The sequence below is a fragment of the Fusarium subglutinans genome, assembly GCF_013396075.1.
Source record: "Fusarium subglutinans strain NRRL 66333 chromosome Unknown NRRL66333_c0000201, whole genome shotgun sequence".
In the NCBI taxonomy this organism is placed as follows: Eukaryota; Fungi; Ascomycota; class Sordariomycetes; order Hypocreales; family Nectriaceae; genus Fusarium; species Fusarium subglutinans.
The window spans coordinates 836-23,136 of NW_023502264.1; the positions used below are offsets into that span (position 1 = coordinate 836).

At 47.6% G+C, this 22,301-nt stretch overlaps 6 protein-coding genes across 6 annotated transcripts; 2 read left to right on the forward strand and 4 right to left on the reverse strand.

Moving 5' to 3' along the window:
• Positions 1-5,917: 5,917 nt before the first annotated feature.
• FSUBG_11049 (5' methylthioadenosine phosphorylase) lies at positions 5,918-6,977 on the reverse strand (the record flags this gene model as incomplete). The annotated part of the gene is made up of 3 exons (XM_036675690.1): positions 5,918-6,321; positions 6,382-6,873; positions 6,950-6,977. The coding sequence occupies 3 exons, from the start codon at positions 6,975-6,977 to the stop codon at positions 5,918-5,920; spliced, it is 924 nt and encodes a 307-aa protein (XP_036533446.1).
• Positions 6,978-7,924: 947 nt separating this feature from the next.
• Positions 7,925-10,922, forward strand: FSUBG_11050 (copper transport 86; the record flags this gene model as incomplete). Its single annotated transcript, XM_036675692.1, has 3 exons — positions 7,925-8,136; positions 8,201-8,595; positions 8,653-10,922. 3 exons carry the CDS (start codon positions 7,925-7,927, stop codon positions 10,920-10,922), a joined length of 2,877 nt encoding a protein of 958 aa, XP_036533447.1.
• A 2,098-nt stretch (positions 10,923-13,020) lies between these two features.
• FSUBG_11051 (uncharacterized protein) lies at positions 13,021-13,722 on the reverse strand (the record flags this gene model as incomplete). Its single annotated transcript, XM_036675693.1, has 3 exons — positions 13,021-13,425; positions 13,481-13,615; positions 13,669-13,722. 3 exons carry the CDS (start codon positions 13,720-13,722, stop codon positions 13,021-13,023), a joined length of 594 nt encoding a protein of 197 aa, XP_036533448.1.
• A 2,492-nt stretch (positions 13,723-16,214) lies between these two features.
• On the forward strand, positions 16,215-17,395 carry FSUBG_11052 (DNA repair MMS21; the record flags this gene model as incomplete). Its single annotated transcript, XM_036675694.1, has 2 exons — positions 16,215-17,144; positions 17,195-17,395. 2 exons carry the CDS (start codon positions 16,215-16,217, stop codon positions 17,393-17,395), a joined length of 1,131 nt encoding a protein of 376 aa, XP_036533449.1.
• A 470-nt stretch (positions 17,396-17,865) lies between these two features.
• On the reverse strand, positions 17,866-19,957 carry FSUBG_11053 (carboxypeptidase; the record flags this gene model as incomplete). The annotated part of the gene is made up of 2 exons (XM_036675695.1): positions 17,866-19,440; positions 19,499-19,957. The coding sequence occupies 2 exons, from the start codon at positions 19,955-19,957 to the stop codon at positions 17,866-17,868; spliced, it is 2,034 nt and encodes a 677-aa protein (XP_036533450.1).
• A 1,311-nt stretch (positions 19,958-21,268) lies between these two features.
• FSUBG_11054 (COQ3-enzyme of ubiquinone (coenzyme Q) biosynthesis) lies at positions 21,269-22,180 on the reverse strand (the record flags this gene model as incomplete). Its single annotated transcript, XM_036675696.1, has 1 exon — positions 21,269-22,180. The coding sequence occupies one exon, from the start codon at positions 22,178-22,180 to the stop codon at positions 21,269-21,271; it is 912 nt and encodes a 303-aa protein (XP_036533451.1).
• Positions 22,181-22,301: the final 121 nt, after the last annotated feature.

Below are 22,301 nucleotides of genomic sequence, written 5' to 3' on the forward strand. Positions count from 1 at the left end.
TTTCCTTATAAAATTACCTTTTTAAGTACCTTTAAAAGCCTTACCTTAGCTAGTAGATTTATTATTAAAAAAAGCTAGCTTTATAAGACTTTTATTAAAAAAAAAGTCTTATAATACCTAACTTAAATTCCTTAAAACTAACTTTTAAGACCTAACCTAAGTATATTAGTTCTATAAGGCTAACTTATAAAATTAACTTTATAACCTTTAATAGAAAATATAGTTAAAAAAAACTAACCTTTAAAACTACTTTTAAAACCTTTAATAAAAAAAGTAATTTTAAAAGGCTAACCTTAAAGACCTTTATTAAAATAAGTAGTTACTATAATATAATATTTAGTTTTATAGAAATAAGCTATTTTAAAAGACTTTCTTTTCCTAGCCTAGTTAAATAAACTTGCCTTTTTAACTATTTTAAAAGACTCTTTTTTAGCTACCTAATTAAATAAACTTACCTTTTTAATTATCTTAAAAAATCTCCTTTTTACTACCTAATTAAATAAACCTTTTTTTAAAACTATCTTTAAAGACCTTAATTTTATAGCCTTATATAATAAGTTAATTCCTTTAGCTAATATAGCTATTATTATAGCTAGCTATAAAAACCTTTTTATTATAACTATCTTTAATATTATTTCTTAAGACCTCCTTTTTATAGCCTTAGCTAATAAGGCTTAAGAATTAGCTATTTTTTAAGCCTTTAAAAAAGCCCTTTTTATAGCCTCTTTTTAAAATAAGTTATTTTCCCTAGTTATCTTTATAGACCTCCTTTTACTATTTAATCTAATAAATTATAAGGACCTAAAGATAGGTTTCTTTTTTCTATTATACTAAGTATTTATTATATAATAAAAGGTCTAATAAGGATTAGACTAGGATAACCCTAGCTAGCCTAGGTAAATCTTAGGTAGACCTAGGTTATATATAGTTTATAGCTACCTTTTTTAGCTTTATATTAAACTTATATCTTATATTAATATAACTCCCTATTAGGACTAATACCTCTTAATAATATTAATATAATAAAGCTAGATTAACTTTAGGTATATTATAAGGTAAAATAGGCATTATTATAAGATTTATAAAAATTATTATAGTTAAAAGACTTATTAAAATTATTAAATTTAGTTTTTATAATAAATTTAAAGCTTTTAGTAATATTATAAAAGAAAAACTTAGTATTATACTAAAAATAATATAAAAAACAAATTTAAAAGGATAGAAATTAGAAAATTAAAATAAAATAATTTAATTAGTTAAGAGGGATATAAAAATTTTTTAAGGACCTACTAATTACTGTAATAGGTAGAGTGTATTAGTATATGTTCCCCGGAGCGTTGGTATATGATTTGGTATTGGTAGCAACGGGGGTCGCTCCGACGCCTCACAATCATAACACCGCTATACAGCCTTATAGCAGGACCAGATTCCTTCAGAGCATAAGAAACGAAGTGCTCTCGAAGTTAGGCACTGAGAGTTGGGCTAAAAGTTTAGGAATATGAAATCCGCTTGGCAGTGCTTGCTGGTCTTTGAAAGAGACAAAACCGATGCCTTCTATAAAGTGAAAAGACAAAGATGTTCTGGATAGAAGACTGGGTATGTTAGATGCTCACCCACATCACATCCTGGGCTGTGTCTAGCCAGCAAGCAGCCCGACAGATCGCGATTGTGGTTTGTCACCTGTCTTGGGGTAGGTGAGGTGTGGTAGCACAACAGGATCCCTCTCTGATGGGTTGTCTACCTGCACAGGTGTTGTCTCCAGACTCCACCGGACCTCTGGGCCGAAAGGCTGTGGGTGTCCCCAAGCCTTGACTGATTTGCCACTCCCAAGATACCGGTTAGGGCTATCTATAGTTAGTTTCTTCTTAATCACTGCTTTATCACCAACAATATCATCTCATGTGATGTCCTCCGGGACGCTATTCTGTGCTGTCACGTCGATAGTTGCCTATTGAATATGGACGAGGTCTTTGTTGGGCGGTAACGCAATGGCCAAGCGAGAAACCAGGGCATGGACAGGGGGAATAGCACACAACGCACGCGCACATACATACATACATACATACAGCACACAACATGAACAACATGAACAACAAGCTATGAAATCACCGATAGCCTAATTGAGAGGTACCTACGTTACAATGCTCAGTACCGACCAATTCTTTTCACTTTGGGACATACAACTCAACGCACTTTTTGTCTGTCCATTTCCTTTCACCACAGAGAGCTCACGTCGTCCAAGTTGAAGCTGTCAAGTTGAGAGAGCCTCAAAAAAGCAAAACAAGCATGGAGAGAACCACAATTCATGCCACGGTATGTGGAGCAACGAGCAATTAACCTTTCCTTTTCCCGGTTACCGCTGAAAATCAATTTGATACGTACTTACATACCTATGCGCTATGTACGGAGTACGGTAGTGGTGATAATGCTGATCATATCATGCGATCCTTGTCCTTGAGCTCTTTAACTGCTCAATAAACGAGACGAGACACGGCACGGTTAATGTCCAATATACGGCGTTATATCCAATGCAATGCAATGTAATGCCATGTCATGTCATGATACTCTATGTTTGTGATATGTTGAACGCCAAGACCTCAATTCACAGTCAGGGCAGAAAAGGACCTAACACGGAAACAGCAGGAGCAGTTGATCGTGCCTGCTGGATCGCTAGCCGAGGCCAATTACGAGGCCGCGGTTCCCTTAAGCGTGATCCGAGATCCAAGACATTTCCTCCAACATCCATCCTTGCGCAACCTCAGACAACTACCAGGTATAACACTATTGCCGGCTCGCTTACGCTGCCATTCGACCGGAAAACTACCCGCCGGCCTTTGTTGAGCCTCGGGCTTTAGCCATGCAGTTCTGTCAGTTGTGATGGGCAAATGAGAAGTCTGCGTCGTCACAGTGCAATGGTTTTTTCAGTACTTGACGATACTTGACAAGCAAGCCACGGCACTATCGCTTATTAGCCTCGCAAGCTCCCTGCACGTTGGAGAGAGAGACGTCGTTGTTGTTTCCAAATGCTCCGCTGCACCCTGGCTTGTCTAATGTGCAGCCCACAACGAAGTCGTGTTTTCTGGCTTGATGAGCATTGATATTCCTTCTCCTTGCTTCTTCCAGCCTGTCACATGCCACGTGGGATGAACATAATACTGATACCCACTCAGGAAGAAACGCATGTTGACGCCCATCGACCATTACTGTGTAGCTCAGCTGCTATTTCGTGCGTTGTACGACATAGCTCAGAGGTGTCGAAGCCTCGAATGCTTCACAAAACACACCGCATTTGGCCTGAAGAGACGATAGCTTGAATATCGGATCTCGAAAGCCAGCCGCTGGCAGGAAGGAGACTTGCACTCGCTGGTGTTGCAGCTACTGCAAATACAGTCAACCTCATGTTCTCCTGCGAGACCGGTAGATGGAAATCCACACAAAGAGCATAATCTCTACGGGCCCATGCTTTGACAGCGCTTGGTAATGCAGCTCTACGGCGTAGGTGATTAACGACGCATTATTGAGTCAGTGATGGCTAAGCTGGAGCCAAGAATTGGACGCATAACAGTGTTGTGTGTACACGCGAGTCAAGGTATAGTCGTTGGCTCTGCCACCGTTCTGCTTTTCACAGAACCACTTGTCCCCAGGCAAGCCATCGTCCTGTAAGGATTCACATCAACAATAAAGCCGGGAGACTTTAGAGATTTTCGCAGGACACGCTGTTCGTGCCTAAGAACTCAAGATCGGGCGAAGGGGTCGGTTGAGCGATAATACTTGACACAGCAGCTGAAAGAAGAAGTTTTAAAAAAAGAGGCACACGACACAAAAACAAATAAGACATGCCGTGGTGATTTCTGTGGATAACATTGGGTGTTGGTTCATTTCAGCTATCCTTCTGCATATTACGGATAGTCTCTATGCTGTGGATTCTAACTCTCTCCAGGAGTGCCTTGGGAATGACTTGACAGATACCATGAACCCCCCATCAGTCAATACCCAGTCCATTACTAGTATACTAAGTTCTTTACAGCTCTCAAGCATTGCCAAACTCGGATCTTCCTAGTTTCAAGTACTCCGCTATCCCGCGCCGAAAACCTGTGCTTGCGCCGTGACCACGGAGTCGACGTGGACGGGACGTGTCACACCCCGGACCTGTCAACACGGGGACCGGCGTGTTTCGGGTCGGCCTGCAAGTCCAGTCGATCTTCTTCACTAACCTCGACTTCAGCGATGGCTTATCCCACACTCCTCTCAGCCAGCTTCTCGAGACTGCCGTTAGCTCCGCCTACCATAAATGGATGCCAGGAGGTGACGGCTGAGTACTGAGTCTCTGATGACGGGCAACAGAACGTTTGTTAGACAACGAGGGAGGTGACTCTGACAAATAGCCGGATATGCTGGACAGGCATCCGATGTACACCAACTTTGTACTGATTCATACTGCCTCGATCAACCAAACTCATATATCACAACATTGTAAATGAAGCTGTCTCACTGGGACCGCCTATCATAGAGTAGATCAATTTGGGCCAAGGGCAGCGTCCGGAATACGCATTCAGGCTTGATTTATAAACTCTGCCGAAGTGCTCTGATGTCTAGAGCTTCAACATATGTTAGGCATTCGATTCCTCAACGAACAAAGGCAGAGCGTAAAATGGTCAGCACAAAAGAGAAAACAACTGAGACAACAGAAGCACAGGGGTCGCGGAGTCGGAATCAGCATTGCATGCGCTGCCACAGGATTGTGTTAAGATCCCGGCCGAGAAGAATCTTGTTGATCGAACGAACCTCTCTCAAAATGCAGCCGAGCGGCGTCTACGCTTAAAGGACGCGCATCAAAGAGGGTGTGGTGACTGCTACGCCCCTGTCGCTGTGCAAAGTCCATGGATTCGGCCATATCTGCACACGACGGCACGCAGGTAAGACGATTTGGATTATCAGTCAAGTGGCACACCTAATTATTGCATCACTAAGTACAAGGGTTGTCGGCACCACCCAGGAGGTTATTAGGGGTTGAGAGTGTGAAGAGGATCTTCTGTTATAGGTAACTAACAAGACATCTTCAGGGACATTCGTTGTATAGCAACCACCCGTGCTGCAAGACTAATGTGAGCTGCAAGAAATGTCAGGTAGCATTTGACCAGGGCCCTGGCAGAATCTGCCTTTCAGGGCGGGCCGTTGCCGATTTATGATTCACGAACATGGATACAAGGCACAGGAACGACGCTTGAAAAGCTAGTAATTGTGGTCCCGAGATTTACAGCTCATATCTTGAATTGTTCTTACAGCATGGCATGCCAATGCTCGGGCCTCAATGCTTCATGGCAAAAACGCCAGACATGAGAAGCATCAATGCATGCGACGTAGTGGGCCGGGCAGAAGACACAAGAGCAGCTTTTGCCACATCAACGGGCATATGCAGGGCCTGAGGGAACAAAAGAGAAAACACGACATCAAAGCGTGACACCAGAAATCGACTGCCACAAAAAAGGTCATCTTCAGCCATGAGCTTCGGGTGTGGACGATGCAGCAACGAACCCTTGTCAGGGACCAGGGGTCATTCAACACCATTGACTATTGTGTCGTGGCCTGGTGACGTCGTGTGCGTACTTTACTGTCCTATCAAAAAAGGTCTGATCAACAGCAACCCGACCTGTGCTCTCAATAGCTCACGTTATTCTGACCTCAATTGGGTTTTTGTGCCCATTGGCGAGTGCGTGATTCAAGATAACTCATCGACGCGCAAGCAGATGCATGGAATACGAAGTCATAAAGTATCGATGACCGATGATTGTTCCACCGCTCTACAATAACGCCTCTATCACGGCAAAAGCCTATCTGTCCTTGTCTTGTGTACGTGCATACGTACTTTGACTTGCCCTCGAATATCCGTCTCTTTCTGCTTCTGACTAACTTGGGTTTATTCCTCCCAGAAGCCAGGGAAAAGGTACTCTACCTTCTTCATGGCCTCGGGATCACGGCCAGCTGGCTTGGTCATGAACTTGACGGCTCCTTGAGAGGCACCAGCCCAGTGCTTCGCTTGGACCAGGTCGCTGTTCTCGAGCTCAGCAAGTCGATCCAGGACACCCGCTACAAGTCGCTTGGCATTTTCGTTGTTAGCCTTCATGTACTTGATGACCAGCTCGACATTAACATCCTCAAAGGAATGCCAGCAATCATAGTCAGTGGCCATGGCAATCACCTGGTAGGCCAGCTCGGCCTCGCGGGCAAGCTTGGCTTCAGGAAGGGTCGACATGTTGATAACAGATCCTCCCCAAGACCTATACATGTTGGACTCAGCACGAGTTGAGAACTGCGGTCCTTCTAGATTGTTTGTCAGAGGAAAAGGTCATGTAATTGGCACTGCTTCAACGGGTCTCTTACCCATGACGATGACCGTGCCCTTCTCGTGCAAGACAACGCCGTCACCCTCCATATGGGCTGCACAAGCCTTGACCACGTTGGCAAGGCCTGCATCGAAAGGGTCGGCGAAGCCAACATGTCCAACTACACCGCCCTCAAAGAAGGTAAAGGGACGGATACCCTTTGTGCGATCAATGACCTGGTCCGGGACGACAAAGTCCATGGGCTTGATCTCCTCTTGCAAGGAACCGACGGCGGAGAAGGCAATGACGGATCTAACACCAATATGTCGTAGGGCAGCGATGTTTGCGCGGTTCGGGACCTCGTGAGGAGCAAACTGATGGTGAACACCATGCCGAGCAAGGAAAGCGACGTAGCCACCTTTATGGGAGAGGATCTGGATGGGCGAGGCCGGGGGCCCCCAAGGGGTAATAGGGTTGAGAGCAGCGACGGGCTCGAAGCCTTCGAGCTGACCGAGACCAGTACCGCCAATTACGGCGATATGGACAGGCTCTATGAGGGTGATGCGAGAATCAGTATTGCGCTTATATTGATAGATAGGTATGGACGGATAAGGTAGTCTACACACTGTCGAACGTAGTGGGGAGGTCACTCATAGTGACGAATTGAAACCGAGATTAGTTGGAGCAAGGACTTGGAACGATGATGAGAATGAGAGGTTATCGTCGTCGCAAAGAAATATCTGCCGTGAACCTTGGTCCCTCAGCGCAGCGCAGCTTGGAACTAACGTTAGTTAGGTGCCTTATTACCTACCTAGGTAGCTACCCCGCCGCCATGACCACCTAAGCAAGCTTACGTGCTTGGGCAGAGGTGGGATGGAGGGGTCGTGGACCATTGTGAGCTCTACCATTGGTTGACACATTTGAAGATATTAAATCTTTGGCATGAGATTGCTATTAGTTCTATTGTAAAGATTCTAAGTACCTAACTACATACTTACCGTGCTGTGTTTATATACTTGTGATAAGCTTTACTGTTATCATAAGAACCTCCCAAGGTTTGCCGTGACACAACATCTCGAACTAATGTGTTATCACCTCACAGTGCTTTCTGCTCTACGTTATGTACACTACCTCGTCTTGAGAGTAGCTATCAAAAGTCTTTCTTCAAGTATATCTCAAGGGTACTTCAATAGATTATTTTACGCCTTTATTCCTATGTCGATGTTTTGTTCTATTGAGGCGCCTTGTGTTACCGTTTGGCTTGACGGGGCTGAGTTCTTTTATGCTTAGGACTTTGTTGGCATTGACCCAATAAAGGTATTCATAATTCAGTGATGGAGCGGAATCTGCGCTGTTTTAATTTTTATCTTTTGCTAATCTTGTAATCTTATGCGCAGCCTCGACTTTCACGGTCTCACTCACTCACTACACTCTCTCTCTCTTATGCTGACCAAGCCGGCCAAAATTTTCCGACCTAACCAAGTTGCTAACCTAAGGTAGCTCCGCCAAAATTTAGCCCACCACAACCTCACGCATCAAATAGTCTGGCAGCCACAACTTGTCAGCGACTTTATATGGATGCCATGACGAGAAATGATAAAATGACCCGACTTCCCGACAACGCCAATTTACTGAGCGAGGCTCATGAGAATGGACCTGATGAAACCATCGAGGAGCGATGCTTCGCTGCCGCCCTCGTCTGTCTTGAAGGCCACTACACTCAGTCCCCTCCCATGGGCCCTCAGACAGCAGCTAAAGTGAGCTCCATGATCACAAAAACATTAGAGAAAACACATACAATACGCAAGGCTCGGTAAGCCTCAGCCTCAGCTTCAGCCTCGCTTTCTATGCGGATCTCATCACTGACGAGCCTGCAGCGAGGCCATCTCAAGAAATGTGGCGATTTGGATCTGGCTCACAAGAATTTTTGCTGCTGCCATACCCAGCCTCACCACACGATCTGTAGGGCCGCTGTCGAGCCTCAACGATCCAGACAAGGGCGTCACTCCTCAGGAGAGCACTGCCTTGATTGTCATGAACCATGCCACAATCAAGGAGGATATAGCGACTCTCATCAAGCTTATGCACATCGCCAGGAATCTCCTCGTGAATGCTGAGCCCGAGGTGCCGCAAGACATCTGCGCGGCGGTTCACTTTGATCAGATGGTATATCAGACCATCATTCTCTGTGTCAACGTAACGAGTAAGGGCTACGACGGAGAGATTCTCGATGAGAACCAGAGATTAAAGCTCGGTGATGTCACAGAGCTATGTAGGTATCCGTGGTCTTGAGACGCATACTCCCACACTAACAAAAAGGACAATCTAGACAAAAAGCTGCTGGTAACTTCATTACAGCAAGCCCACAACTGGACTGCGAAACACGACAGGAACAAAATGTCTTTTTGGTTTGACGTCCTATTTGACGACGACGGCGCGCTTTCGGGTCCCGAGGAGAGTCTAGGCGATGGCTCAGGCTTCCGGCCAGACGTGGCAAAGCTACAGGTCCAGCATTGGCTCGATAGGAACTCCAAGCTATGTGACACTGCCAGGAAGCTGCTCAAAGATTACGCCCAGAACCAAGCCTCAAAACCACCCGGCAACCTCGCCCCGATTAGACCTCTGGCTTGGAACTGGCTCCCGGACGGCTCTGTGGATGTTCCTGGAGATGTCGCCAACACTGAGGACAAAATCAACCCGGTGTGGAAGCCCGATGAGACGGACAAATTCGAACAAGATCGTGCATATGGGCGCGTCTCGAGAGAAGTTGATACCTGGTGGCTGAACGCCCGCGACCCTAATTACGAAGAATGGCTAGTCCTGATGCCATCTGTGGAGTTTGCCCAGAGCCGCCTGGAACATTGCCGCAATAATCTCGTGCATCGATATGCTCACTCTTGCGGAACAGACCACTCTCCGCCGCCAGGTGTTGTTGAAGAGGAAGAGCTCTCGGAACACGAGCATTGCCATCACTGTGAACACGATGATCATCAGCATGAGCATGAGCACGATCACCACGACCATCACCACGAGTGTAACCATGGTCATGACGACCACGATCACGACCACGATCACGACCACGATCACGACCACGATCATGACCACGAAGATGACCAGGAGTGCGTATGCCAATGTGATCACGACCATGACCATGATCATCACCATCACCATCATGATCATGATCATGATCATGAGTATGCTCATGACTACGTGGAGGACATCATGGACGAAGAAGACGCTGACGATGACGAGTCTTATGGAGAGGGACCACTGACCGGTCTGCTGACTGAGGTGCCTAACATTTTGGATCCCAAACAGATCGAGGCTCTGCACATGATTGTCAAGTCATGCATTTTGGACAACGCCGGTTCAGGGTTGACTCGAGCAGGCGAGAACCTCCAGAAGACCCGGTGTCGCATGTTCCTGGCCCTCGACTGCGGAAAGAGTCTCCTCAGAGAGATGCTAGTCTTCATTGCTGTCTGGGAGAAGGATGAGCAGTCTCTCATCTTTCAGGTCACTACTCAGATCGTGGAGGCCCTTCACCACAGCGCCTTGATTCCATATGCCTGGAACTCGCTGCGTATTCCCAAGGATATCATCTCGCCCGCTCAGACAGTCCTTCTACGACTTGTCAACCACATGTTCAGAGCTCGTATAAACAACAGCTCAGCTTCTCAGGAGACAAAGGACAATTCCCGTGACATCAAGCTTGTTCACTTCTTCTTGAGTTTCTTTCGGAGCCGTATCGTCCCCGAATGTGCCGCTCTCATGCATCTTCAAGCTCAAATTCGGGAAGAGAACTGTGATCCTTCCGAGTTTCCAGTGGATAGTTGGGATATGGAACGTGCCAAGGATGGTTTGGCTCAGTACCTCGATTTTCTCACGACTGTTGCTGAGATGTTGGACACTCGAGCCAAGCTGATCGAGTGGGAGGCCATCTACGATCTTATCACGATCTTGACTGGACTAGAGGCTGGAGTGCCAAAGAAGCCTCTAATCGAGCTCCCTAAGCGGTCACCCCGGAATGACAGTGACGGCAACCCCATGATTGAGCGGCCATACGCTGCTACAGATGATGGACTCCCCCCGTCGCCACCACCTCCTCCTCTGCAGGAGCCAGCGCATAAGTTCCCCTGGTCCGGGATCAAAGCACAAATCTTTACCATCATTGCCACTCTCTTACAGCCACCTCAAGGTCAGAGCAGCCCTGGCAACCCTGATGTGCAGATGCAGATGGTCAAGTACAACGGAATCGTACCTCTTCTCAACTGCTGCGCCTACGACGACCACAACCCATATGCCAAGGAGCGGGTGACGATTTGTCTCAAGTGGCTGCTGGACGGCTGCGAGGCTGCCAATAACTTCTTCCGTGAACTTGTCAACCTCTCGCCACCGCCTAACCTTCGGCCTGCCCCTGGCGGCACCACCGTGTCAACGATAAGGGTTGATGGTATTCAAGGCGAAGTCAAGGTGCAGGTCCGCTCAAGTACGTCTGCACCAGGCGAACAGGAGACTAGTGACATTGTGGACGGAGCTGGCAGGATTGATCTCAACCAACCCAGTGGACGAGGCAGCATTGAAGATGATTTCATGGCATAGGTAAATGCCTATATTTTCGTCATGGGAAATATAAGAGAATTTCCACATGGTATGGAGCTTAGCATAGCGCAGGGCGTCTGGAGACTACTGGTTAAATGGCTGGACTTTGGTTTGGTATTTGCGAAACTTCTCAATCAGAGAGTTCAACTCGAACTAGAGGGATGAGATACTGGGATGAGTTTCTGTTTTCTGAATACGGCTGGAGTTTGGACAAATATGTAAAAGTTGTGTGCTTATTAGGGATATCTGGTCTGGGTGTGGACCTGCATAGGACTGTAGTGAGCAAAAGCCAAGCTCTTGATTTGTTAATCTTTTGTCATGTTGGACAGGTATTACCCAGAATACTAAGCACATTTCAGATGAAACATCACATATCCGCATCCAATCATGAAGAGTGTCAATGCACTATCAATTCAAGGCTTCATATAATCTATCACTTCCAACTAGTCTTGTCCATTTGCGCCCGTAGAATAACGCTACGTTGACTTGATTCTTTGAGAGATCAGCAACCCAAAGGTGTGACCGTCAGTCAAGCACTTGGCCTGTAGACAGAACTATAGTAAGAGTCCGACTCGTTGGAGTGTCCCTCTTATCAAAGCGCCGACCCAGCCGGCGCTTTGTCATATGGAATGCATAGTCTAGAGCATGTGTTTCAGGGACGTCATCGCAAGATGTGCACTAATTACAAGTAGTAATCAACAAATGCGGTGGGGTTCGGCATTGGAAACACATTATTTGTATGGGTGTCCGCCAAGCAAGTGTCCAAGTTATCACCGCACTTACACGACGGCTCCCTTCTCTGTCAGTGTCTGAAAGAGTGTCTATCCTTGGTATGCTTAGACCATCGACACCACGTACAGTACATTAGCAGTATCCACTGACTAGAGCTTGCTTTATCCTTCTGAGCTATCAATCAGCTCAGACCCTCCTTGTAACTTGTTGAAGCCATCGCCAAGTTCTGACACCACACTTTATTTGGCGCCTTTACCAAGTTTGGCAGTGACAGGAAACGTCGGGGACCCATTTTGCTATCCCTTGACTTGGTTTTTTTTTTTTTTTTTTGGTTTTTGTACACTAAGGGTACAGCATAGGTCTGAGCTGAGCTGTCAAGCCCTTGGCTCGATCTTGTGGCATGACAGGGAGGTCTGGAGATCGAGACAAGGGTCTTCGGTTGATACGGGACAATCACAGACAAATGCCGGCGGAACAAGAAATCCTGTTGGTACAGAATGTTTATTGTCTGGTGTATATTTCCATGATCTGACATCCGCAGTCAGGTCATCCTCGGCATTTCCAGATCCTGTATCCTATCGTATTCTGACTCAGGTCCTCGTGACCATCTTGTTTCGCCCCTCAAATCAACAACACGCAATGCCGAGCAAATCAAATCAAATCAAATCAAATCAGATGCGTGTATGTATGTATGTGTGTACTCCTCCTGCGCCTGACATGGTATGCTCGTGCCTGACAGCGACGTCTATGATAAATAAAAAATAAAATAAAATAAAAAGAAAAAAAAACTGTCTTTTCCCAACCCACGTTGCCGTACTATGCAAGCCCGAGCTTGATTTCCAGCTAACAAAATCTAAAAATCCACAAGTCGTACATGGGATCGTAAATCATCAGACTATGATAAGAAAAGACCAAAACGGTGAGAACAGAATAAATAACAACGCTTAACCATTTGTTCTAGTAATAAAGACCTGAACACCTTGAAGTGCTTCTGATATGAGGAGCCGTAAACGTTTTGGCGGGAAAATAACATGCCAATGAATGCAAAGGGTATCGTAAATATTCATAAATGCCTTAAAGCAAAGAGATACCGGAACTGGGTGAGGACTTTAAGTCCACAAAATGGAGTGAGTGCAAGTCGCACAAGAATCTCGAACAACGCTGGTAGGCCAGGTTCGTATGTCGATAGATGTAAGAAGGTAATGTCGTTATGGAATTTCGTCAAAGAGAGCCCAGGTTTCATTATCTCGCACTGTATGGATGACGTCGTTGGCGGTTCAATAGTTGATACTATCACTCTATTGTCAAATCGTCGTCGGGTCGGCAGTGTGATCATACACTTCAAGATTGCGGTTGGCTTAATCACTCAATCCATCTCGCTCAGAAAGCCGATGCAATAACGAAGGCCAGTTTCGTCAACAGGGACGGGGATTATGGTGAGTAGGTTGTTGAAGGGTTGGCCATATTTCTTGTAGTTGGTGACGGGGGTCTGAATCTCCCTTCCAGCACAGACGGCCTGACGCATGCGGTGTGAAGCGACCTTGTCCGTACCCTTCCTGTCGAGAGATCGTTCAAGCCCTGGTGGTGCCTGGAGGAAGCGGCAATTTCGCCCAAGAACCTCACGAGCTGTGTATCCAGTGAGTTCGGAGAACGAGTCAGAAACATAGACAACGGGGGCATCGGCTTGGCCCATATCGCACACGACAAGAGCGACAGAACAGTCCACTGGACCAAGAACAACTTGAGGGTTTGGCCGGCCCATGACACGGAACTGTTTCGCTGTTAGTGGCCTGTGGGCAGAGAAGTGAGGGTGTAAGTCGGCTCACCAAGATGGACATGATGTCGATCCCACTGGGAGCGTAGAGCCCGGGGTAAATGACGGGGTCTTGAACTCGACGCCAAGTACCTGCAGAGTTCACTGTGCCGTCAACGTTGAAAGAGCCCTGTTGAGGAAACTCATACTATGAAAAGTCAATGGGTGTTACTTTGAAAGAAGGTCAAATTCGAAACCTACATCGAGAGCATTGACCTCCCAGGGATTCATAGCTGGAACTGTCTTGGACGCCATGGCTGAGCAATGAGGAGAGGGCGAGCGTGAGGATGGAAAGCCCAGAGGTAGTGTTGAAGAGATGGCACGCATAGAGGCTGTCATGTCGAGGATAACAGGAGATATGAGTAAGGTGATATATAGGCCCGGGCCCCTGTGTCCTCAGCTGAGGTAGCACCAGAATAAACGCGGTAAGGTATGACGGAGTCAGTCAGCAGCGGTGCAAGTTGTTGGAGCCGTCAGGTATCAGTCGGATAGAAAAGCTGGAAGCGGATAGGTTGCAAGTTTGAGGGATGAATGAAGTGGCAGGTATGTAAGCGAGGAGGAACTCGTGGATAGTCCAGGATGCGGCTGGATAGTTATCCCAGATGAGGCCCAGAAGACAGTCAGACTTGTCAGGGAATAACTGTGCGGGCGGAGCTTTCAGAGGTTTCCAAATGCGAATGCAAATCGTGATGGACCCTGAAAGGGAATTGACAGAGACGGCGGATGTGTTGGGGGGCGTGGGTGATGACGATCTGGTGTGTGTGTAGCGTAGTGTAGTGTAGTGTAGTGTAGTCTTGGTATGGCCGAAGTAGTTGTTGTGTTGTTGTTGGGGGTTCAAGTAGGGCGTATTTCACTGAGAACAAGGACAGGACATTTTCGTGGATGAATGGTTGTATTTGAGCATGATTTGCACCTTTTGGTGAGTCCTGGAGGGTTTGCAATACAGCCTCATATTTGCTTCGACAAGCAGCAACTCGAAGCATGAGGTGTGTTTGAATATCACAGCCAGGTGTATGCATAGTACGTACGGGTAGGGGGTAAAGAAACCCAATTCGTAGGGTCTCGTTCGATTGGTTCAAAGTGCTCGATTCTCATGGTCCCCGAGCAGTTGAAGAGATCACCAGCAACAGCCTCGAGACACAAGATCGGTACTCATCGACCAGAATCTCCACTTTAGTCTAGGAACGACCTGTCAGATTGCTGAAACCTAAAGATACGTACTGCTGAGATCGCTGTGCTTTGAGCTAGACGTCTGGATCGGTGCAATAGACTGTATCTTGTCATCGGCAGTTTTCTTTGTAAATCAAGCCAAATATACGGAGTGCGGAATAGTACTACAGTGCCTCACAATATCTTTCAGATTCATTATCGATTGTCATTTTTGATTGGTTTCTTCTTGGCGTTTCAAAGTCGATAATCAGATGCATGAGATATTGATCGCTCCCGGGTTGTTTTTGTTTTTTGTTGTTGCTTTTTGTCCCGTCACCCGTCTTCACGGTGGCTTCCTAGTTAATAGCATCGACGATGCGCAAACATCAACGTTTGTCGGCCTGGACTCGATTGATCTGGGCCCTCCTCGCTAATATCTGCAACACATGTGCTTGTGCTTATGCGTATGCGTATGCGTTGTTGACGAGCCTTGGCCCATTTCACAGGCGACCGTCTCTTGCATGATCGATGCTGTAGCCGATGCGCGATGTACAGGTCCAGGATGAGAAAGAGTTTGTTTGGTGTTGAGGCGCGATGGCTTGCTAAGGCTTCGATGTGTGGAACCAAGTCTTGGTTGCCGTGATCAAACACAAGCACATTGGGGGCTTCCGTCTCCCCCACCCGCCCTATTCTCTTTTGTCTCCGATTCAAGACACACAAACGCCTGAGAGACAAGGATTTCACTGGTCGGTTTTCGCCAACGACCGCAGACATCGGAAAGTGCATCGAGATGTTGGCGAAGGTCCATGTCCAAGGCTATGACTATGACACCGTGCCTGGTCCTTGTAGAGTCTAGACCTTCACCATCGTCACTGGTGACGCTGAGTGGGTAGGTAATGCAGGCAGTCAGCCGGGCCAGGCTGGGCTGGGATAACCCGTCCTCGCTTCTGAAGCTGCAGTTGACGTCGATGCATTATTGCCCCGACATTGGTTAATCGGTCGTTATCGTTGTGGTTTCGTATTTGTTGATGACTGCTGTGCATCTTTTGGCGGTTTATTATACTCGCTATAAATGACAGATAGTTGATTCTCATTAATTATCCTCTTCATTTTGTCAAGGTGGCATGGATCAATGACGCTGCGACTTCAGGCTTCTGAGGGAGGGACCCTGATTGGCGTCGATTCCCGCCATTCTTCAGATCGACAGGCGCTTTATTTGAGATCCTTGCTCTGTGCGGTTCGTTCGCGAAACATGTCATATTGTCGTCTTTGACTTTGTGACACTCAGTTCATCGAGATGTCTTTCCAATCAATCCATGTGAGTGAAGTAGCACCGTTTGGGCGCCTGCCAATGAGAGCCACAGGCTTTCAAGCCGGTCCAATCAAAAATGTGAATACAATGACTAGAGCGAAGATCTAGGGTAGGCTATATCTTCGAATCTAGGCCCACTCACCCATGTGAATGTCCCGTCGCGTCTCTCTTTCAATTAACGCGTGCTGCGTCGCTAACAGAGACTACCTTACACTCCACCGACTGCTCAAACAGCAACACAATACTCAATTCACTAGGTATACAGTTGCCATATCAAGATCTCGACATGTCTCGGAGAGGCACCAACCGCACTGGTAATTCATCTACAGCTATAGAATTACCTGAGTACGAACCACCAGCATGTCCACTCACCGACGCTGCTCGCCGCAAGCTGCACGACTTGTCACACTCCCGCTCAACGGCCGCATATCAACAGCAGATCAACGAATCTATCCGGTTACTTGGCTTTAGTGTCAGTGATATACACGAGCGATTGCGCGTGCAGCGTGAAGAATTGGCCCGTCTCAAACTCCGGAGAGAGGAGAGGGGTACAGAGAAATCTGAGGACGAGCAACGCCTTGAAGCTCATCTCCCTGAATTGGAGGAGCGCATTAACACACTGACAGCAGCATCGGAACAGGCCATTCGTGATATGATCGATCACAGAGCCGAATTGGAAGACGAAGATGTCATGTTCGGCGAGTTGTATGACAAGGCCAGTGCAGAAGCTGCCCAACAAAGAGAGGTGGACGCCCAACGAGGCGAGCAGGACGACGAGCAGGAGCCGTTAGCTGCAACAAGCATACTTGAACTCTACAAAGAGCTGCGCCAGAAGAAAGACAGTGAATATACCAAAATGTCCGCCCATCAGCGTTATGCTCTCAATAACGACTACGCTGGCTTCAAAAAGCTGTGGCACGATGCTATGGCTGGCGATGAGGGGCCTCCACTCCCCGATGCCTCACGCTGGTTTACTTCCGATGGCGAGCCTATCATGACCGGTGATGTCAAAGGAGCAGGTGCCGGGGACGGAGACGACGACGACGATATTGCTGTTGAGCGCGAGGTCAAGAGCATTAACTGCCCTTTGACATTACAACCCATGAAGGATCCCTACACCAACCGAAACTGCAAACATACATTCGAAAAGGCCGCTCTGCTCGAGTATCTACCCATGAGAGGAGAGTCTCAATGTCCACAAGCAGGATGCTCACAGGTCCGCTCACTCTCCATCATTCAAGTGCTATTGACTAACGTCGTGAACAGAAATTCACGCGTGCGCGATTCGACCACGAGTTCTTCCAGGACCAAGCCATGGCGCGCCGTATCAAGCGTGTTCGTCTGGCACAGCAGCAGCAGCAAATGATGGATGACGAAGACGAAGGCGACGGCGACGACGAACTTCGAGTTAAAGGCTCACAGGCCGTCCCCGGAAGGCCGCTCAAGAGGGAAAGGAGAGGAGAATGACCGCAGTCTTGGCTCAAACGTGCGAGTTTGTTCACTACGAAGACACGATGAAATGATACCCCGCCAGTGTTAGACCTGATAGAAACCAATCTAGCGATTGAGAACAGTCTTCAGATGCCGCACATAGGTATGTTCTTCAATGAAAATTGAAGAACAGAATGGCCCGCGAGAATCACACGACTTGTAGAAGCCAAGAGGGCATTCCGGAATGTGCTATAGTTTGCTCTATGAATATTATATATACGACAACGTAGGGTATCTTGAGTTTTCATTACCCCCCTGTGCTATACGGTTCAACGAACCTCATGCGAGTAAGAAATACACGATGCGATGCTTTTCCAATCCCTGTGCTAATTACCATTGCCCATGAAACCTTGGGGGATAACGCCGTGAGTTTTCTATAACAATGTTCTCTGCTCGTGCTACGCAGGTGCAACACACAATACAGTGTTCCCTCAGACTTGGGGGGCTCATGCAACGGCCTGCAATACCAATATGCCAGCAATGGCAACTACTAGTCCTGAATTGGGCGGGTTCCATGCTGCAGCATCAGGTGTTTCAGTTGCTGTGTATACACCGGTCATATTCGATGTTGAGCTGGGACCTGAAGTTGATGTTGTTGGTGTCTCCGTCGTCTCTGCTTGCAGCGGCCAATCTTCCTTAGAGGTATACAGTATGCCATTGACCACAATTCCTTTGTCATCCTTGACTAGTTCCTGGGCGGCCTCATCGCAACTGCCTTGGAAGTTACGAACGTAACACGTAGGATTCAATTGCTTAGGAAGATCTTCAGTATGAGTCGCATTGGCATAACCTGTGGTATTATACGTGGCGACATCAATGTCCTTGCCAGTAGAAATCGAAGTGCCCAGGATGATACGAGCAAAAATCTGAAAGGCAGTCTCAGGCTGATAAGCAGGCACGGCGTGGCCTGCTTGGTAAACACGACTGAAGGATAGGTTGCCGAACTGACGAACAACACCACCAATGTACGAATCGTTGACGATGATGGGTGCGTATCCAGCGTCAGGAAAGCGAATACTGTATTCACCGCCTGCTTCGCTGGCCAGGCTTTGCGAAACAGCTTCTCCACCAAGCCAATTGCATATATAGTCACGATCTCCATATATCAGGGCAACCCGTACTCCTGAGTTGAGGAGAGAAGCTAGACGGGCGATATTGCCGCCACGCGCCTGATCGCCCGTGGATTGGAACTCGAGATTGACATTTATGTTGGTCATTGTAAAGTTGATAGGAGAACCGATAGCCTGTTGCACAGTGTCTTGGTTGAGGTATTCCAAGAATGTCATGGGTGGGAAAGGGTCGGCTAGGGGCGCAGCAAGATCGTACCAGCCACGACCTGAACTAGAGTAGGCGTTTTGAATGTCATTGCAGCTACTTTCAGCCTCAAAGCAGATCTTATTGATAGATTCCTCGTTCCCTTCGCCCTCGGGATCGCTAACTGATGCATCGGTGGCGCATTTCTGAAGAAGATCGCGACAGCCGCCTTCAGCAGAGAACTTGTCGAGGTTGAACTTGGCGTCGCTATCAGATAAAGCCTTGTAGCCATATGTATTATCACTGGCAAATGTTGGATAGTAAGGTACTTGAATGTCCATATCAACGCAACCATTGACGATGCCGAGAGAACTAAGATGGACGTCAATGGTTGAATTGCGTGGTAACTCCCCACTCTCTCGGCGAGCGTTTTGCTGTACAAAGGTTTCCGCGAAGATAGGCCCGTAACGGCCACCGTAACTCTCGGCAAAGAGGTTAATGCCAAGTGAGCTGTTGCGAGAACGCGAGGCAGGCTGGTATTGTGGGAACGTGGTCAAGAAGCCCTGGACCATATGCCAAACGGCCATGGCAGCGGTCTCAGTAGTATTGGCAGTAAAATTTCCATTGTTGGAACTGAAAGTGCCATTGCGAACGAGCCATTCTGGAAACTCCGGGTAGGAGGACACTGGAGGCGCAGTAACATTTTGACTGAAAAAGTCTATTGTGCCGTTGGTAGGCGTATCGTATGAAAAGCCGACTTGGTTGGGCTAGAAAAGTGCATGTGAGCTCTTGGTGAGTTGGTGATGATGCTCGAGGTTTACCTACCTGATCGATAAAGAGCATGTTGGAGGCTCGATCCCAGCCCCATTCTCGTACAAGCGTCTCATATTCATTGAAACCTTTTTCGACAACTTCACAAGGCCCGTTGCCGGTGAAGAAACCATAGAGTGAGCTGGATCCTGGTCCTCCATTGAGCCAGATAGTAAGACTGTCAGTACGCTCACGAGCCTCAACAAACCAAAAGAAGAGATTGGTTGGATAATCCCCGGGAATCGACACCCAACCTGTGTACTGCTTTTGAGAGTCGAATGCTGTAGAACAGATGCCTTCGGGAGTTTTATAAGAGACAGTCACATCCCGATTTGCTGGTGAACGGACGACTGTGAGGTTACGCGCCTTAGCATCAGAGCTAGGGATGAATTGTGCGAAGGACAGAGAGATCAAGGTAGAAACAACAAAAAACGGTATATAAAGAGGCGAATAAATGAGGCGACGAACCGCCATAACGGCGGAGGAAGAGGTGAGATTCCGTAGCAATGTAACGATCAGGTAGATATTTCAAGAGTGGTGAGAGGGGATGGTAGGAGTCGTCGTCATCCAACAAATAATCAAACCCATAGCAAGACAATAACTAAAAGGGCGAGACAAGTCAAGTCAAGCAAGACACCAGCGAGCGATTGATTTGATTGAGACAAGACCTGCCGAGACGGGAAAAAAAAAAAAAGGAAGAAAAAAGACGGATAAACGACTGATAAACGACTGATAGACAATGAAATAGAAACACTGGAATAGTTAAGGAGCAGTTGTCAACGAACGACAGCCATTATTAGAAATGGTACCTTGAATTTGATGTAGGAGAAAGAGGAAAAGGCCGATCAATCCAGGAGGAGCCCAGTCAAGTGGGTTCCATTCCAGTCAGACGGGGAGTGGAGGAACCGTTGCAGCTACAGTTACGGGGCAGCCACTGACTGACTCCTCGCAGCCATGAACCTGGTCTTGCACTGTATCAGAGCCTTCAGAGGTTGATCATAGGGCATTTTGGGCCCTGTCAGCCTACTTAATTAGCGGAATCTGCCCTGGCGCTGTCGGCTAAGGTGGGGTTGTTTCGGGTGGCTGTAGGTACGTAATTGTCTGGTCAAGAATATCAAAACATGTGAAGACCTTGCTAAGGAGGTAGGTAATGGATGTCTGTTGCTCGGGAGAAATACACCAAACAGATACCTGATGCTCAATGAGAGGCATTGTTTGTTCTGTACAAGTTGATGTGCAACACGAAAACCTGTTACGCCAAGGATGATATACCCAGTAAGCTGTAAATCCTCGTTAGTGGTAGGGTGATCCAGGAGCATGGAGCTGTATCAGCTCGCACAGCCGCAGCATGCTTTGAGATGTTACTTGTTCGGTGGTGCACATTCCGACATTAGGAACTGCTAGTTCTGACTGGCTACCGGCCAGCCTTACAGAAAGTACCTACATACATACGCTCTTTTCTACAACAGGTAAGCTGAGCGAAGAGAATAGTCTCGCCAACCACCAACCAAAATATGGTGGACTATATATAGTAGGGCCAAGTTTGGTCCTCCCACGACACCTGCCCTGTTGCAGGACCTTTATGTAGAATCATGCCAATTTAATGGTTAACAAACTCCCGATAGGATTATACTTTACATAGTAAGAGCCCTTCAGCTGGCGAAATACCTAATCATTTTACACTATATTACAATTGACTACCTATCATTTGATCATTTTGCGACCTCAAACTTTTGTGTAACCGTGTAGCAGCAACATGAGTCATACACATCTGAACCAAGCCATTCAGGCTTCAGACTTACGCACAGCAAAGAAGTAGTTGCCTACCTTTTCACTACCATCGACCTGCTTCCAGCCAAGCCCAGGAACATATATCACACCCTGCACCATCGGGTGACTCCAGCCTCGACCCGCGAGGAAAGTTCGCAACTCTTCCTCGTTGAGATACTTGTTCCAGTCGTGTGTTCCCTTCGGGACAATGCCCAGAACGTCCTCGGCCATGAAATTGGTGGTAAACCAACTCATCCACGTTCGCGCGATGGTGCTCATAACAAGCCATCCCCCAGGTTTGACGAAGGGGCGCACCTTTTCCAGGAATGCGCCTGGAGCATCGATATGCTCAATAACCTCAAACAGCGAGACCACATCGTAGGCCTCTTGTGGTGTCGCAGGAATAGGAAGATTTTCTATTGACGTTTGCCGATATTCGAGCTTGGAGCGAAGACCAGGATCTTTGCGGGCATGTGAACGTGCTACAGAGAGCACTTCGGGGGTGGGATCGATAGCAGTGACATGTCTGGTAGTCGGTAAACGAGCTGCACTTTCGGCAAAGATACCACCGCCGCAGCCAATATCAAGGAATGTCAGGTCTCGAGTGGGAGAATCGGGGTCGGTGCGGTGACAAGCGCGGATGAAGTCATGACGTAAAGGATTCATGAGATGAAGTAGCCGGGAGGAGCCATGAGGATCCCACCAGTCGGCGGCGAGCGCATTGAAGTGTGAGACCTCATCGGGGTTGACAGATGAGAAATTCTGTGACGAATTGGACGAGGGCGTGGAGTGCCATCGAGGTGTTGGCGATGTCGTAATAGAGGCTGCGATGGTATGGCTCGCCGGCAATGGGCGTGCGAAAGGCCGCCGACTTGATCGGGCGAGGTTGCGGAAGAGGGCACCCGCCGGCCGGGACGGAGCCGGCATATTTGGAGGCTCGGAGGTGAAGTAAGAGAGGTCACGGTTTGGGTGATGGATGGTAATGGAATGGGTAAGGTGTGGATGATGCGAGGATCGATGAGCGGATGACAAAGCTGCAGCCAAGCAA